The sequence below is a fragment of the Hyperoodon ampullatus genome (assembly GCF_949752795.1).
Source record: "Hyperoodon ampullatus genome assembly, chromosome: 4".
Classification (NCBI taxonomy): Eukaryota; Metazoa; Chordata; class Mammalia; order Artiodactyla; family Ziphiidae; genus Hyperoodon; species Hyperoodon ampullatus.
In genome coordinates this window covers 77,869,672-77,884,845 of record NC_136917.1, presented here as the reverse complement: position 1 = coordinate 77,884,845, position 15,174 = coordinate 77,869,672, and the positions used below count along the sequence as shown (strand labels likewise).

Sequence of the window (15,174 nt, the reverse complement as noted above, 5' to 3'; positions counted from 1 at the left end):
GTTTTCATTTCATCTGTGCTTCAAATTGCTGGCTGGAGATGGCCTGTTGGAAGGTGGCTAAAAGCAAGTAGGAATCTTCGGGGAGCCTGGCCCTTCTCGACTGTCAGACATCTTCAGGGATATTCTAGGAAACGTTGTTTGTTCTAGAGAAGGGAGGGAAACAATCCAATTGTCCAATAATGCTTGAATGGAAAATAAATGATGCTATACGCATGTGATGAAATAATATCAAACAGTCAAAAATCAAAGACCTAGATCTATATGGACTGATGTGGATAAATCTTGAAAAGATAATATTGATTGAAAGAAAATAAGATAAAGAATCTTAGAGTATGATAACAGGTATGTAAGTATTTAAATATTTAAATCAATTCAACATATTGCTTCTATATATAGAGATGCAAGAAAATAAACTTTATCCAAAGAACACATTATTTACATTTAATATGTTCATTTATGTAGGAAACCCAAAAGAACCCACAGATAAACTAGCAGGAACTAATAAGACGGTTCAACAAGGCAGACAGATACAAGATCAATAAATTTTAAAAATCAATCAGGCTCCTCTACACTGGCGATAACAAATTAGAAACTGTAAAAGAAAATAAGAAAAAAAGAAGATCTAAAAATAGTCACAAGAGCCATATAAATTATTTAGAGCTAAGCATACGTAAAAGTAAATATAACTAACAAACTGAGTACGACCACTTAAACTCCGCCCAACCCAAGGATTAGAAAACGACTGTTCTTACTTTATGAGAACAGGCCCTCTTCTTAAGTAGCAGGTCAGTAAGTGAGAGTGAATCAAAGAAACACAGCATTTGAAAAGTCAGCTTGGCCAAGCTTCTCGATAGCACAGACAGAAGCTGAAGCCCAGACAGGTTGAGTGACTTGGTAAAGGGCCCAATGTCCTGACTCAAGGACTAGCATTTTTCACTAATTCGTAAGACACAATCAAATTCAGTACCTTGGAAAGAGATGGGAAAAAAATGAAGAAATCAATTATATAGTTCCTCATCTTTAAGTACAGAAATAGCCGTGACAAAATTACAGGTATTGAGGGAAAATGGAAGCGCAGAGTTTAAAATGTCAATAATCCACAGGGAAACTGGAGACCATTTAAAATATTAATATTAAATCTCTATATAAAAGACATTAAAAGATCTCCAATCAAAGTGTTCATTTTATATCTAGGAATAAACCTACCTAAGGAGACAAAAGACCTGTATGCAGAAAATTATAAGACACTGATGAAAGAAATTAAAGATGATACAAATAGATGGAGAGATATACCATGTTCTTGGATTGGAAGAATCAACATTGTGAAAATGACTCTACTACCCAAAGCAGTCTACAGATTCAATGCAATCCCTATCAAACTACCACTGGCATTTTTCACAGAACTAGAGCAAAAAATTTCACAATTTGTATGGAAACACAAAAGACCCCGAATAGCCAAAGCAATCTTGAGAACGAAAAATGGAGCTGGAGGAATCAGGCTCCCTGACTTCAGACTATACTACAAAGCTACAGTAATCAAGACAGTATGGTACTGGCACAAAAACAGAAAGATAGATCCATGGAACAGGATAGAAAGCCCAGAGATAAACCCACGGACATATGGTCACCTTATCTTTGATAAAGGAGGCAGGAATGTACAGTGGAGAAAGGACAGTGGTGCTGGGAAAACTGGATAGGGACATGTAAAAGTATGAGATTAGATCACTCCCTAACACCATACACAAAAATAAGCTCAAAATGGATTAAAGACCTAAATGTAAGGCCAGACACTATCAAACTCTTAGAGGAAAACATAGGTAGAACACTCTATGACATAAATCACAGCAAGATCCTTTTGGACCCACCTCCTAGAGAAATGGAAATAAAGACAAAAATAAACACATGGGACCTAATGAAACTTAAAAGCTTTTGCACAGCAAAGGAAACCATAAACAAGACCAAAAGACAACCCTCAGAATGGGAGAAAATATTTGCAAATGAAGCAACTGACAAAGGATTAATCTCCAAAATTTATAAGCAGCTCATGCAGCTCAATAACAAAAAGACAAACAGCCCAATCCAAAAATGGGCAGAAGACCTAAATAGACATTTCTCCACAGAAGATATACAGACTGCCAACAAACACATGAAAGGATGCTCAACATCTTTACTCATTAGAGAAATGCAAATCAAAACTACAATGAGATATCATCTCACACCAGTCAGAATGGCCATCATCAAAAAATCTAGAAACAATAAATGCTGGAGAGGGTGTGGAAAAAAGGGAACACTCTTGCACTGCTGGTGGGAATGTGAATTGGTACAGCCACTATGGAGAACGGTATGGAGGTTCCTTAAGAAACTACAAATAGAACTACCATATGACCCAGCAATCCCACTGCTGGGCATATACCCTGAGAAAACCATAATTCAAAAAGAGACATGTACCAAAATGTTCATAGCAGCCCTATTTACAATAGCCCAGAGATGGAAACAACCTAAGTGTCCATCATCGGATGAATGGGTAAAGAAGATGTGGCACATATATACAATGGAATATTACTCAGCCATAAAAAGAAATGAAATTGAGCTATTTGTAATGAGGTGGATGGACCTAGAGTCTGTCATACAGAGTGAAGTAAGTCAGAAAGAGAAAGACAAATACTGTATGCTGACACATATATATGGAATTTAAGAAAAAAAAAATGTCATGAAGAACATAGGGGTAAGACAGGAATAAAGACACAGACCTACTAGAGAATGGACTTGAGGATATGGGGAGGGGGAAGGGTAAGCTGTGACAAAGTGAAAGAGCGGCATGGACATATATACACTACCAAACGTAAGGTAGATAGCTAGTGGGAAGCAGCCGCATAGCACAGGGAGATCAGCTCGGTGCTTTGTGAGCGCCTGGAGGGGTGGGATAGGGAGGGTGGGAGGGAGACGCAAAAGGGAGGGGATATGGGAACATATGTATATGTATAACTGATTAAATTTGTTATAAAGCAAAAAAAAAAATAAAAAAATAAAAAATAAATTAAAAAAAATGTTCATTTTATAATAGATATGGTATGATACAATTTATAATAGATATGGTATGAACCTTTCCCTTTCATGGGAAAGGTTCGGCTGGGAAACAGGAATTGTTCTTGAAAACGGGGCCTGTGCTATTGCAGAGACTGTGCTGAACCTAGGTCCACAGAATGCTCTGATGTCATCATTGAGGTCACAGAATCCTGCTGTGCGCCTGGCAACCTTGCAAACTTAACAGCCCTGGTGAGCACTAGGCAGCACTGCTGGTTCACTAAGTGGTACAAGTTTTTCAGCCATTTAGGAGACTTGACTATTTTTATTTGTATTGAATCATTTCAACGGACTTCCCAAGAGCCAAGAAGGGCCAACCTGTAGGGGAGAGGAGGAGTTGGACATCTCTTGAGGCATCTCCTAAGGGAGACTTCTAGTTGGTACGATGAAACGGCGACAAAAGAGGAAACATCTGGAAAATGAAGAGTCCCAGGAAACTGCCGAGAACGGAGGAGGTATGTGGGGGGCAACTTGTCTGGGGCACATGGGTTTCTGCCAAACTGAACCTTCTCTAGGAAGCGGGGGACTGAGAACGTGTCACCTGTGAAGCAGGGAGCGAGAGACCTTGTCTCACTGATGCTGCCGTATCCATCCGGAGCGTCCCTGTGGTGCGAGACGGCACAGAACGGCCAGATGCCCCTGGGAGATGGGAGGTCAGCTCCGCTGGTCTGAGGACTCTCTCCGGGGCTGCCGGGCCTGGAGCTTTGTCGGACTCACAGCAGGCTGCATCCTGCCTAGAGGTGCAGCTTTTCTCAGTCCCCGATTTCTCTCTTATTCTCTTGGATCTTTTCCTGGGGTCATGAGGTGGGGGATGTGAAGGATGCAAGGATGCTGAGAGAGACCCATGAGTTGCTTGGCCTCTTTTACCAAAGTGGAAAGAGAAGCCCCATGAGTTGAAGGCCCTGTTGAAAAATATCTTGACAAGTGGAATGCAGTTCGAAAGACGATTGTTTGCCTAGGGATGGTGTCATATTGAAAGCAAGGAGGTTTTATTCCTTCAACAGGAACAATTTCCCAAAGGAGACCAAGGGAAGGGAAGGGCTTTCCAGAGAATGAGACCGCGTGGGCGGGGATGAGAAATGTCCTCAGGGTCCTGCGGGGAGCTCTGAGAGCCACGGGCCACGTGGTGCCTGCGTGCATTAAATGTAGGCGAGTAGCTTGCCCTGGGAGGGGGTGGTCACACCAGAGTTCCAGCTAGAGGTCTCTGCCCCAGATTAGAGCCCAGTAGCTCCTACCAGGCCCAGGGCCCTGGAGACTGTAGGATGGGCCCTGGGAATGGAGGTCTACACAGCACGCAGATTTTCAGGCAGTGGCTGGGACAGGCTGGGGAAGGCAATGACTGCCCCTGACCATTCAGAATATTTTTCGCTATTTTCCTGTGTGTGTGTGTGTGTGTGTGTGTGTGTGTGTGTGTGTGTGGTAGTACAGAGAAGAGCAGGATGAATGGGGGTAGAGTGCTTATCAGATATAAACTCTGCGTGGTAAAGTTCTTGTCACCCTGTCTGGACCTGGGTGACACTCGGCGTACGTAAGAGTGTATACAGAATTCTTGTTAGGGGTGTTTTATGAGACAGTAACTCATACACCCATGTACACTCTGATACAGCAAAAATATCACACACCCCATATATAACTTCCGTATTAAACCACACACAGCACATGTAGGTATATACACGCATCCCTCCTGTACTACCTTCTCATACAACCCACCTGTATCACAATCCTCTCCTCCAACACCAAACGCTGGAGATGAGATATGTATATAGACACACACACTATATATATAGGAAACACACACACACACACTATATATATATATATATATATATATATATGTGTGTGTGTGTATCTCCTCAACTCTCGCACAAACACAGCTAACTTCAGCCATCGCTAAATACCTCTATAAGAACCAGTCACGTGTCATACACACCACACTTGTAACACATTCTTGAGTAATGCCAGACCCGCTTTGTACAAACCACAGTAAACCACAGTCTCACTAACCCATGTCAGGGTTGCCAGATAAAATATGGGCTATCCAGTTCAATTTGAATTCCAGATAAACAACAAGTAATTTTTCAGTATCAGTATGTCCCAAATATTGTATGGGCCATACTTACACTAAAAATAAGTAAGACCAAATACTGCATGGGAATACTTACACGAAAAAATTATTCTGGGTTTATCTGAAACTGAAATTTAACTGGGTGCCCTGTATTTTTCTTCGCTTAGTCTGGCAACCCTTATATACTTACCACCAGCTCAGGTATTATATATTTATTGTATTTTTGTTTAGTGTGTGTCTTCCTCTACTAGAATATGCAGCATTACCAGAGACTAGAACAATGCAAGAGTGCCGGATACACAGGAGTAGCTGCTTACTGAAACCTGGAGAATGAATGAATGAACACACACCATAAATACAAGCCATACCATGTAATGAGGAAAAGTTACATGTCCCAGAATTCCTGACTTGTGAACAGAAACCATGCACACAAAGGCCACAGACACAGATAAGACACATCTGCACTGTGCTCCCCATGCCAACCCCACACTTACCACAGACTTAACTGATACACATCACTCACTCTTCCCACATACTCACAGTCACCACCGAGGCCTACATTACCAAGACAGTGACAGAGTAAGTACTGATTTGAATTAAATACTGGAGTATCCACTGGGAACCACACTCTCAACTGTGTGTATTCACTGCACCTGACACGTGCCAGACACTCGGTAAATATTTGTACAGAGGACTGATGAACCCACCCTGAGCCTTTCATTCCTCCCTCAGGAATCTCGAAGTCACAAGAGGATCCCCCTCAGCTTGGATCCACTGTGGTGGCCCAAGGCTGCAGCCCAGGGGCAGGGGAGGTCTCCTCTGCCTCTACATACTTCTCCTGTGCTTCTTCTCCACGCAAGCTCATCTACGCTGGTAAGGGCGCGGGGCTCCTCAGGTGAGGGGGTGCTTGGCTGTGAGGCAGGAGGCACACAGATCCCAGGGAGGCTGAGAGGAAACCCAGGGTCATCAGAGGTGATGAGGGCTCTGTGGAGGAGCCTGGGCAGGATGGCTGAGATGTTACGAGGGCGTGGATCCCAGCTGAGTCTGGGGGTGTGTGTGTGAATCCTGGTACTACCATGGTGGGGAAGTCAAGGAGCAGGGGCCGGAAAGGTCTGGGCTTGAGGTGGAGGGAAGAGGGACCAGATTAAGCATCTTCAGAGGAAAATGTAGGGTTTATCTTGCCTTTGCTTCCAGAGAAGGACAGAGTTCTGCATCACAGACCTCCAGCCTGAGAGCAGGACCATCCAGCTCAGGTCCACACAGCTCACACATACATCCGCCCTCCAGGCACAGCCCTTCTCAGTGCACACATAAACCCCAAGCACCACAGCCCCATTCCACAAGTAATGCACCACTGATATTCCCAAACTCACACTCCTCGTTGTACACGCATCCAGCCGCATCCCTCACATACCACAGCCCTCACCACCATACTCCACAACCCTGTATACAGACACCGCTCCAGTATCCCCCCACACGCACATGAAAAGCCCACAGATGACACCAGATACACTGCTCCGTCCTACGGCCAACAGACACCAAGCTCACGACATAGCTACGTCACGCAAATGTCCCTCTCTCGTCTACCACACCTGCTCCCTCAGCTTCCGGCACGGCCCATGCATGTTACTATGTTTTTAATTTCCTTTTTCAGGAATGCAGAGATCACATCGAGACACTGCCCAGCCTACAGCACCCCTAGCCCAGGATCAGGAAGAAGGAGAGACCGCTCCCCCATCACACTGTGTCTCCTCCTCACCCTCTTCACCCTGTAAGAACGATCTGCACCCAGACAAAGAGGAAAGGGGCATGAAAATATACTACATGCAGGTACAAGTGAACAAGGGTGTAGCTGTCTCCTGGAAGACAAAGAAACCCTTGGAGTTGCCTCAAAAGCAGCTGACGATAGAAGAAGTGATCCTTCCTGAGGATGTGTGCACACTAGCCACTGACTCCTCTTCTGATGTGTCCACCGAAAGCCTCCTGTCGGACAGTGAGCCCACTGGGGAGGAGAAAGAGTATGAGGAAAGGGCAGAGCCAGGCAGCCCATCAGGGTCACCTGCAGTCCAGGAGACACCCAGGGCCAAGACACCGGACTGGATGGTGACCATGGAGACCGGCTTCAGGTGCATGGCCTGCTGCCGGGTCTTCCCCACCTTGGAGATCCTCCAGCAGCACGTGAAGTTCGGCGTCCTGGAGGGCTTCAGCTGCCGTGTCTTTCATCTCAACATGGCCCAGTGCATGGGCAATGTGGAATCCGAGAGCACCCATGAGGAGGAGGGCAGTGTGGAACCTAAGACCACCTCTGAGGACGAGGAGGACGAGGAGGATGAGGAGGACGAGGAGGACGAGGAGGACGAGGAAGAGAAGCTAGAAGGCCCCAACCCGAAGAGACCCTGCAGGCAGTGTCTTTCCTCTCTTTTGATTTCCACACAGCAACTGAGATTCATGGGACAGAAGATCCTGGAGACGGTGTGGCCTTGGAAGAGGTAAGGCTTGAGGCTGGCAGTCTTCTGAGCCTATGTCACGAGGGCCCAGAGGAGTCTAAGGGAAGGGGCCGCACACATGTGCTGGTTGACCTAATGGCTCTGCAGTTGCATCAACTTGGGACACACCCAGCACTTCCAAAGGAATTGAGCTCTGTTGACTTCAACAAGAATGTGGACCCTTTTCCTAGGAGTTTTCTCAGGGTCTGCACGATGGACCTCAACTCTTAGAGGATGTACTGCCAGCAGCTCCTTCTCGGCAGAGAGAGCCAGGAGTGGTCTCAAGAGAGGACAGGGGCCCTTGCAGGACCGGAACTTTGAGGTCTGAGAGCCTTTGGCCTGAGCTGAGATCTCACCCGGACCACTGTACCTAGCCTTCTGTGACAAAGGGGAATATGAAAGAGAGTCACGTGGAAATGAGGTTCGCCGAGATATGGAAATGTTCCAGAACCTTCGTTGCGTGGTCGTTGATCTGGAGCCAAGCTCACTGTGGTGTGTGTGGCTGTGAGCGTTAAGGCAACGATGGAGGGTAACCCTGACCAGCAGAGCTTGTAGTGCTTCTTGTTTCTTCCTGTTCTACCTCATTTGTTTTATCCCTTCCAGGGAGAAGAAAGGACCCTCGGGATAGTAGCAGACAGAATGCCGTGGTCTGAAGGAGGATGAAGGGACCGGCACTCAGTCTAACATCATATGACAATAGGAACGTCCTATGCAATAAAGGGCATTTTCCAAACCTTTCCTGGATGTTTGAGTTAATTACATTTTTCTATCTATGCATCTATCTATCAGTCATCTACATCTGTATCTTTCAAGGTTTGTGAACAAGCTTTCACGTAAGCGCTAGAGACGTCCGCCACCATTTTCCAGAAGGAGGCCTGGAAATTGCTGGGGACTTCTCACAAATAGGGAATGGCCACAACCCCTGCCACACAGCCTATGCGCGTGGCCCTCCTGACTTACTCCCACTCTCTCTCTGAATTTCCCGAGGTCTGAGATGAGGGTGCTGGCTGGAGGCAATGACCGCGTGCAGGCTGAATCTTCTCCAGATTCTGATTCTCTTCCTGGGCCTATCGTCCTCAAGCACAGTCTCCATGTCCCTGGTCACACTGATCTCTCTCCTTCAGTCCTTCCCTCCCTCCCTCTCCTGCCTCCCAGTGCAGAGAATACTTTTCTACATTTGAGACGACATTTATTTTTTGTGCACAGAATTCTCACCTGTTCTACTGTGGCCTCTGTTTTGAACATTCCAAAGCTGAGAATTTTCTTTTTTTCTCCCTCATTTCTGCTGAGTCTTTACCTTCCTAATGCAGTGAACTCAGAGTGCCTAGCTGACTGGAGGGGGAAAAAAATCCAGGGAGCAAAGAGAAATAATAAAAAAATATATCAGTTAACTTTTCATAGTGTTATCCAACTATATATTTTTAAAATTTTGGAAGAATATTAGGAATATTCTCTTTATAAAAAACTGAATTATTGGGCTTCCCTGGTGGCGCAGTGGTTAAGAATATGCCTGCGAAGGCAGGGGACATGGGTTCGAGCCCTGTTCTGGGAAGATCCCACGTGCCACGGAGTAACTAAGCCCGCGTGCCACAACTACTGAGCCTGCGCTCTAGAGCCCGTGTGTCACAACTACTGAGCCCACGTGCCACAACTACGGAAGCCTGCGTGCCTAGAGCCCGTGCTCCACAACAAGAGAAGCCACTGCAATGAAAAGCCCGTGCACCACAGCCAAGAGTAGCCCCCGCTCACTGCAACTAGAGAACGCCCGCTAGCAGCAACAAAGACCCAATGCAGCCCAAAATAAATTAATTAATTTTTAAAAATTGAATTATTTTCAAGGGGACAATGTATAAAAGTACAATAAAAGTCCCCCTTCATAACCCCCGAACCCCACTCTCAAGCTGGAATAGATATGCTGTGATACAATTTATAGTCGTAGTACTACTACTCCTCCCACCACAGCCCAAATCCTCTGAGCCCGGAGCAGCAGCTTCCTTTCACAATGCTAGGACCGGCCACAAAACAGATGATAATCCCTTTGGACATTTCAAGGAGCAGCACCAAGGGAACAGTACCTGGGAAATGCCACTGACAGCTCAGAATATCCATGGCATTTCTAGAGCCTCGGCACTGCTCTTGCTCTGGGAATGAAGGGCCAAAAAGCACGTCAGAGAATGTTCGTAACTGTAAACAAGCTCCACCTTTGAAACACAATCTAGATAGAACCACATATACAAGCCTGCACAATGGATGAAGCCAACGTCTCCTCCATGATTGCCCTTCTGACAACTTTATTGTCTCCTCAACCATAAAAGGTGAACTTCAAACTCACGACCTTGCCTTGTCACCAGAAACATCCAAGCTTGGATCACTCTTTCTAAGACCAGATATTTGCTCTGTGAACTATTAGAGACTTGTCCCATACACAGAAGTAGAACAAGATTATTTCTATCTACCTGGGGACCTGGAGTCTTTCACATTGCTCCTGTTAAAACTCTCAGAACACTAAAACTTTACCTACAAAGGGTTCAAGCTATGACACTCCCAATTTTCACAAACCTCCTCATCTCTTGGGAGTCACATGCAGCCAATTCCAGGAATTGGAAACATGGTTGTGAGGATGAAACTGACTTTGGGGCTCCCCTTGGATATGGTCTTCCAGACTTACCAAAAGGCCATTAAGAGGAAGGTTTACCCCACCTCAGGGAAACCCGAGGCAGTACTTGCAGTCAAGGGCTGGCCATGGCTTCTGAGCTACATCCAAAAAGAATTTCATACTGTACCTGGATCTGCTGAAGCCATTTCTGACTGTCCGAGAGCCAGCATGTACCGCTCCTGAACTGCCTCCATTGTGGATCATCAGTAGGGCTGTCAGATTTACTAAATAAAAATACAGGATACCCAGTTAAACTTGAACTTCACATGAATAATAAGTCATCACTTTTAGTATAAGTAGATCCTATGTACTATTTGGGGCATACTTATCTTCAAAATGTACTCGTTGTTTTTCTGACATTCATATTTAACTCAACAGCCTATATTTTATCTGTCAACCCTACTCAGCAGAAATGATGGAGGCTTATAGAGATCCAAGAGATGCCTCAGCTCCTCCTCAGCTTTTAGTTCTATGTCCTGGACAGTGAGCACGAGCTTCCCACTCCCATTAATTGGCTATAATGGAGTATATTCTCCATTTTAGAGCCTTCTCTACTTGTCATTGTTATCATCTTCCTTATTTTGAAGACATGTTTATTTTTTTCCAAACTTAATAGCTCATCCAAAAGTATTTGGAAGTTCATTCGACAAGGGAGAAACAACATGATTCTGAAAAGTGAAGGAAACCTCCCGGTGTTCAGTAAAGAAGTATTAGGGAGATTGAAAAAGCCAAACTTAATAAGCAAATCTCTCCAAGGGTATTTTCATAGCTTGATACCCTCCCACACCCTGAAAATATTATTACATCAAGAATGTAGAACCTGCTAACCAAATGTAAGGCTCCCATATGATTCTATCAAACTGAGGATGCTTCTTTACTAAGCAGTGAGCACACTTGCTGCCCCAGGGACCTTGGCAGTTGCAATACAGAGCTCTTCCCTTTGGGATGGAAACAGCAAGTTTTCCTGTGGTCTACACGCTGGCCCCAAAAATACTACACTCCCAATACTTGTCAACTTTAAGTATTTTTCTACAGATCTCCATTTTTCTGTTACTATTTGGACTACATCCTAGCCTTGACATTACATAAATTGCATTCAGAAGCTATTTTTAAAAGTTGGTAGGAAATCTTAAATCTATAGCTTACAGTCCCTGGCTTACTTTCATCCAGGTGCATAAGGGTTTTCAAAAGTCGTCAGGTTAGTTACCCCGTATCACAGCCCCACGCTTTTGTCAGAGATATAAAAATGTAACATGGTATTTAAGGTTTTAGTTGCAAAATCATCAAGCCTCCCAGACAGAGGCAATAGAGCAAAATCATTACAGAGGCAGGGATTTTGCTTTGCTCCAGTGTCTTGTGCAAGTCACTTGGCCTCTGTATTTATTGGTACTTATCTGCACTTTTCTGTCCCTTGGGGGTTATAATTGTACCTAGTCCATGGGTATGTTGTACAAATTATCTGTAAAGTAGTTAGAAGAAACCGACACAGAGTAAGCACTCCACAGACATTGGCTATTAGCTATTGGAAATATTTCTCCATGAAACAGATTACTTTATCAGTGGATGACTCGGTGGGAGTGAATCACAGAATCACAGCGTGTTGAAAGTGACCTAGTTCACACTCTTATGTGAATAAAAGTAAAGTGTGCATGCGTAGAAAATGTCTGAAAGTTTACATAACAGATAGTTAATCATGTTAACTTTGAGGATTAGAATAAATCAGGAAAGGAGGAAAGAAAAACTTGAGTGTCATTCAATTTCTACATCATTTGTGTTTCTACACTGAGACTTTGAATACACTGGAAGTGCAATTTTTTTTAATGTGGCGGGATAAAAGTTTTTCAAGTTTTCCTGATACATCCGTATTATTATTTCAGAATTGCTGGCATTTCTTGCCATCTTCGGATCTACACCCATTTGAGTCAGTGGGCCATTCTGGACGGAGGAGATAATAGAGCAGAAGTGAAGTGAGAGAAAAGGAGAGAAAAGATTTTCTCTTTTCTCTTCAAAGAGGAAAGGTCTTTGGAATGGGAACAACTCACAACCAAACTTTGGGGAAAGGATGTGATGGAAAACGAGACAAACATCCTACCCCTGTGATGAGAAGGATGCCCTGGGCTGGATGGAGGGAGGTCAGAGGTGGCTGGACAAGGAAACCAACTAGGGAGAAACACACACAAGTGCAGAGCAAACACCCTGAGGCCACTCAGCCTGACTCCATGCAAACATGTGTCCAGCAGCCAGCCCTTCACCTGTGGCTCCCCAGCAAAACAGGTACCTCGGGGGTGCCAACTCATTCTGAGTCCATTATGCCTGGCCACTCATAAACCTCTGTCTAACTTGTGAGGAATAAACTCTAAATGTTTATGAGGAAATTGGGGAAGGAGATTGAAAGGTTACTTAAATGGAAAAAAAAAAAGTTCAGGAAGGCAGGATGGTAGAGAGACAAGAAAAGGACCTTAAAAGATAGAAAGGATTTGCCAAAGAAGAGAAAGAAAAAGAAATGATTCCGAATGGGTTAACCTGCAGCTAGGAAGTTAAGGAAGATTATTGACGTGTGAAGACTATGGAATGAAGTGACTAAAATTTATCAGAAGTTGCTGAGACTACGGTAAGAAGCATGATTATCGAATTATGAATTGGCTGCAATAGCATTCTAGGGGGACACTAGGAAGGGGAAGCAAATATTCATGGGATGACAGTGGCAGGTGGAAAGTTGTTTCAGGGGAACATCAGTCTTGCAGAGTGTGTATCAGAGGAGGGCAAGTGTGAGCAAGCAATGAAATACTAAGTGTATACGGTTCCTTCACTGAGTGCACCCAGCCCCGTGGTCAGCCTTGAGAACAAGCAGGACTTCAGGTACTGGAGCTACATTTCATTCATCAAGACTTGAGAAGACACCCTTAACTCAGGTCTTCTCTTCAAACTCCATCTTTCCTTCTTGACCTTCATTTGGCCTCTTCCCTTACCCTCAAGCTGTGGACTGAGGCCACAGAGCAAGATGGGTCACTAGTGTCCTCCATCCCCTAGCGGCTGTGGTTCACATCAGTGGAGTACCAAAGGCAATAACCAAGTAACAGACACAAGAGTGTATGAAGACGAAGAGATCCTGATAAGGCTTTCTGTGACAGTGTGGGCCGAGTCGGCTGTATATGCCTGCTATCACCTGAATGATGAGCAGCCTTAGGGGAGAAGTGCTCAGAAGGCAGAGCCTGGCTCTCTAGAGGCTCTGCGTCCTCACAGCCCACTCCAAGACCTCAGCTGCAGCTTCGGCCCCCAATCTCTCTCCCTCTGCCTACTCACAGTTTTTGAAGTCTTCTTTCCTCCACATTTCTCTTGAGAGGTGGAGGAGGAAGATCAGCTTCAGGCCAGCTCAGACTCCCCTGGGATCCCAGCAGGATGCCTATCATTAACCTCCCACCTTCTAGGAAGCTCCGAAGATCTCCACACTTGGGGGAGTTTTCATTTCATCTGTGCTTCAAATTGCTGGCTGGAGATGGCCTGTTGGAAGGTGGCTAAAAGCAAGTAGGAATCTTCGGGGAGCCTGGCCCTTCTCGACTGTCAGACATCTTCAGGGATATTCTAGGAAACGTTGTTTGTTCTAGAGAAGGGAGGGAAACAATCCAATTGTCCAATAATGCTTGAATGGAAAATAAATGATGCTATACGCATGTGATGAAATAATATCAAACAGTCAAAAATCAAAGACCTAGATCTATATGGACTGATGTGGATAAATCTTGAAAAGATAATATTGATTGAAAGAAAATAAGATAAAGAATCTTAGAGTATGATAACAGGTATGTAAGTATTTAAATATTTAAATCAATTCAACATATTGCTTCTATATATAGAGATGCAAGAAAATAAACTTTATCCAAAGAACACATTATTTACATTTAATATGTTCATTTATGTAGGAAACCCAAAAGAACCCACAGATAAACTAGCAGGAACTAATAAGACGGTTCAACAAGGCAGACAGATACAAGATCAATAAATTTTAAAAATCAATCAGGCTCCTCTACACTGGCGATAACAAATTAGAAACTGTAAAAGAAAATAAGAAAAAAAGAAGATCTAAAAATAGTCACAAGAGCCATATAAATTATTTAGAGCTAAGCATACGTAAAAGTAAATATAACTAACAAACTGAGTACGACCACTTAAACTCCGCCCAACCCAAGGATTAGAAAACGACTGTTCTTACTTTATGAGAACAGGCCCTCTTCTTAAGTAGCAGGTCAGTAAGTGAGAGTGAATCAAAGAAACACAGCATTTGAAAAGTCAGCTTGGCCAAGCTTCTCGATAGCACAGACAGAAGCTGAAGCCCAGACAGGTTGAGTGACTTGGTAAAGGGCCCAATGTCCTGACTCAAGGACTAGCATTTTTCACTAATTCGTAAGACACAATCAAATTCAGTACCTTGGAAAGAGATGGGAAAAAAATGAAGAAATCAATTATATAGTTCCTCATCTTTAAGTACAGAAATAGCCGTGACAAAATTACAGGTATTGAGGGAAAATGGAAGCGCAGAGTTTAAAATGTCAATAATCCACAGGGAAACTGGAGACCATTTAAAATATTAATATTAAATCTCTATATAAAAGACATTAAAAGATCTCCAATCAAAGTGTTCATTTTATATCTAGGAATAAACCTACCTAAGGAGACAAAAGACCTGTATGCAGAAAATTATAAGACACTGATGAAAGAAATTAAAGATGATACAAATAGATGGAGAGATATACCATGTTCTTGGATTGGAAGAATCAACATTGTGAAAATGACTCTACTACCCAAAGCAGTCTACAGATTCAATGCAATCCCTATCAAACTACCACTGGCATTTTTCACAAAACTAGAGCAAAAAATTTCACAAT

At 43.9% G+C, this 15,174-nt stretch overlaps 1 protein-coding gene across 1 annotated transcript; it reads left to right on the top strand.

Moving 5' to 3' along the window:
* Positions 1-3,469: 3,469 nt before the first annotated feature.
* Positions 3,470-13,478, top strand: LOC307051257 (protein FAM170A-like; the record flags this gene model as incomplete). Its single annotated transcript, XM_079701584.1, has 5 exons — positions 3,470-3,539; positions 5,882-6,022; positions 6,804-7,638; positions 12,169-12,258; positions 13,322-13,478. 5 exons carry the CDS (start codon positions 3,470-3,472, stop codon positions 13,476-13,478), a joined length of 1,293 nt encoding a protein of 430 aa, XP_079557710.1.
* Between the last annotated feature and the right edge of the window lie 1,696 nt (positions 13,479-15,174).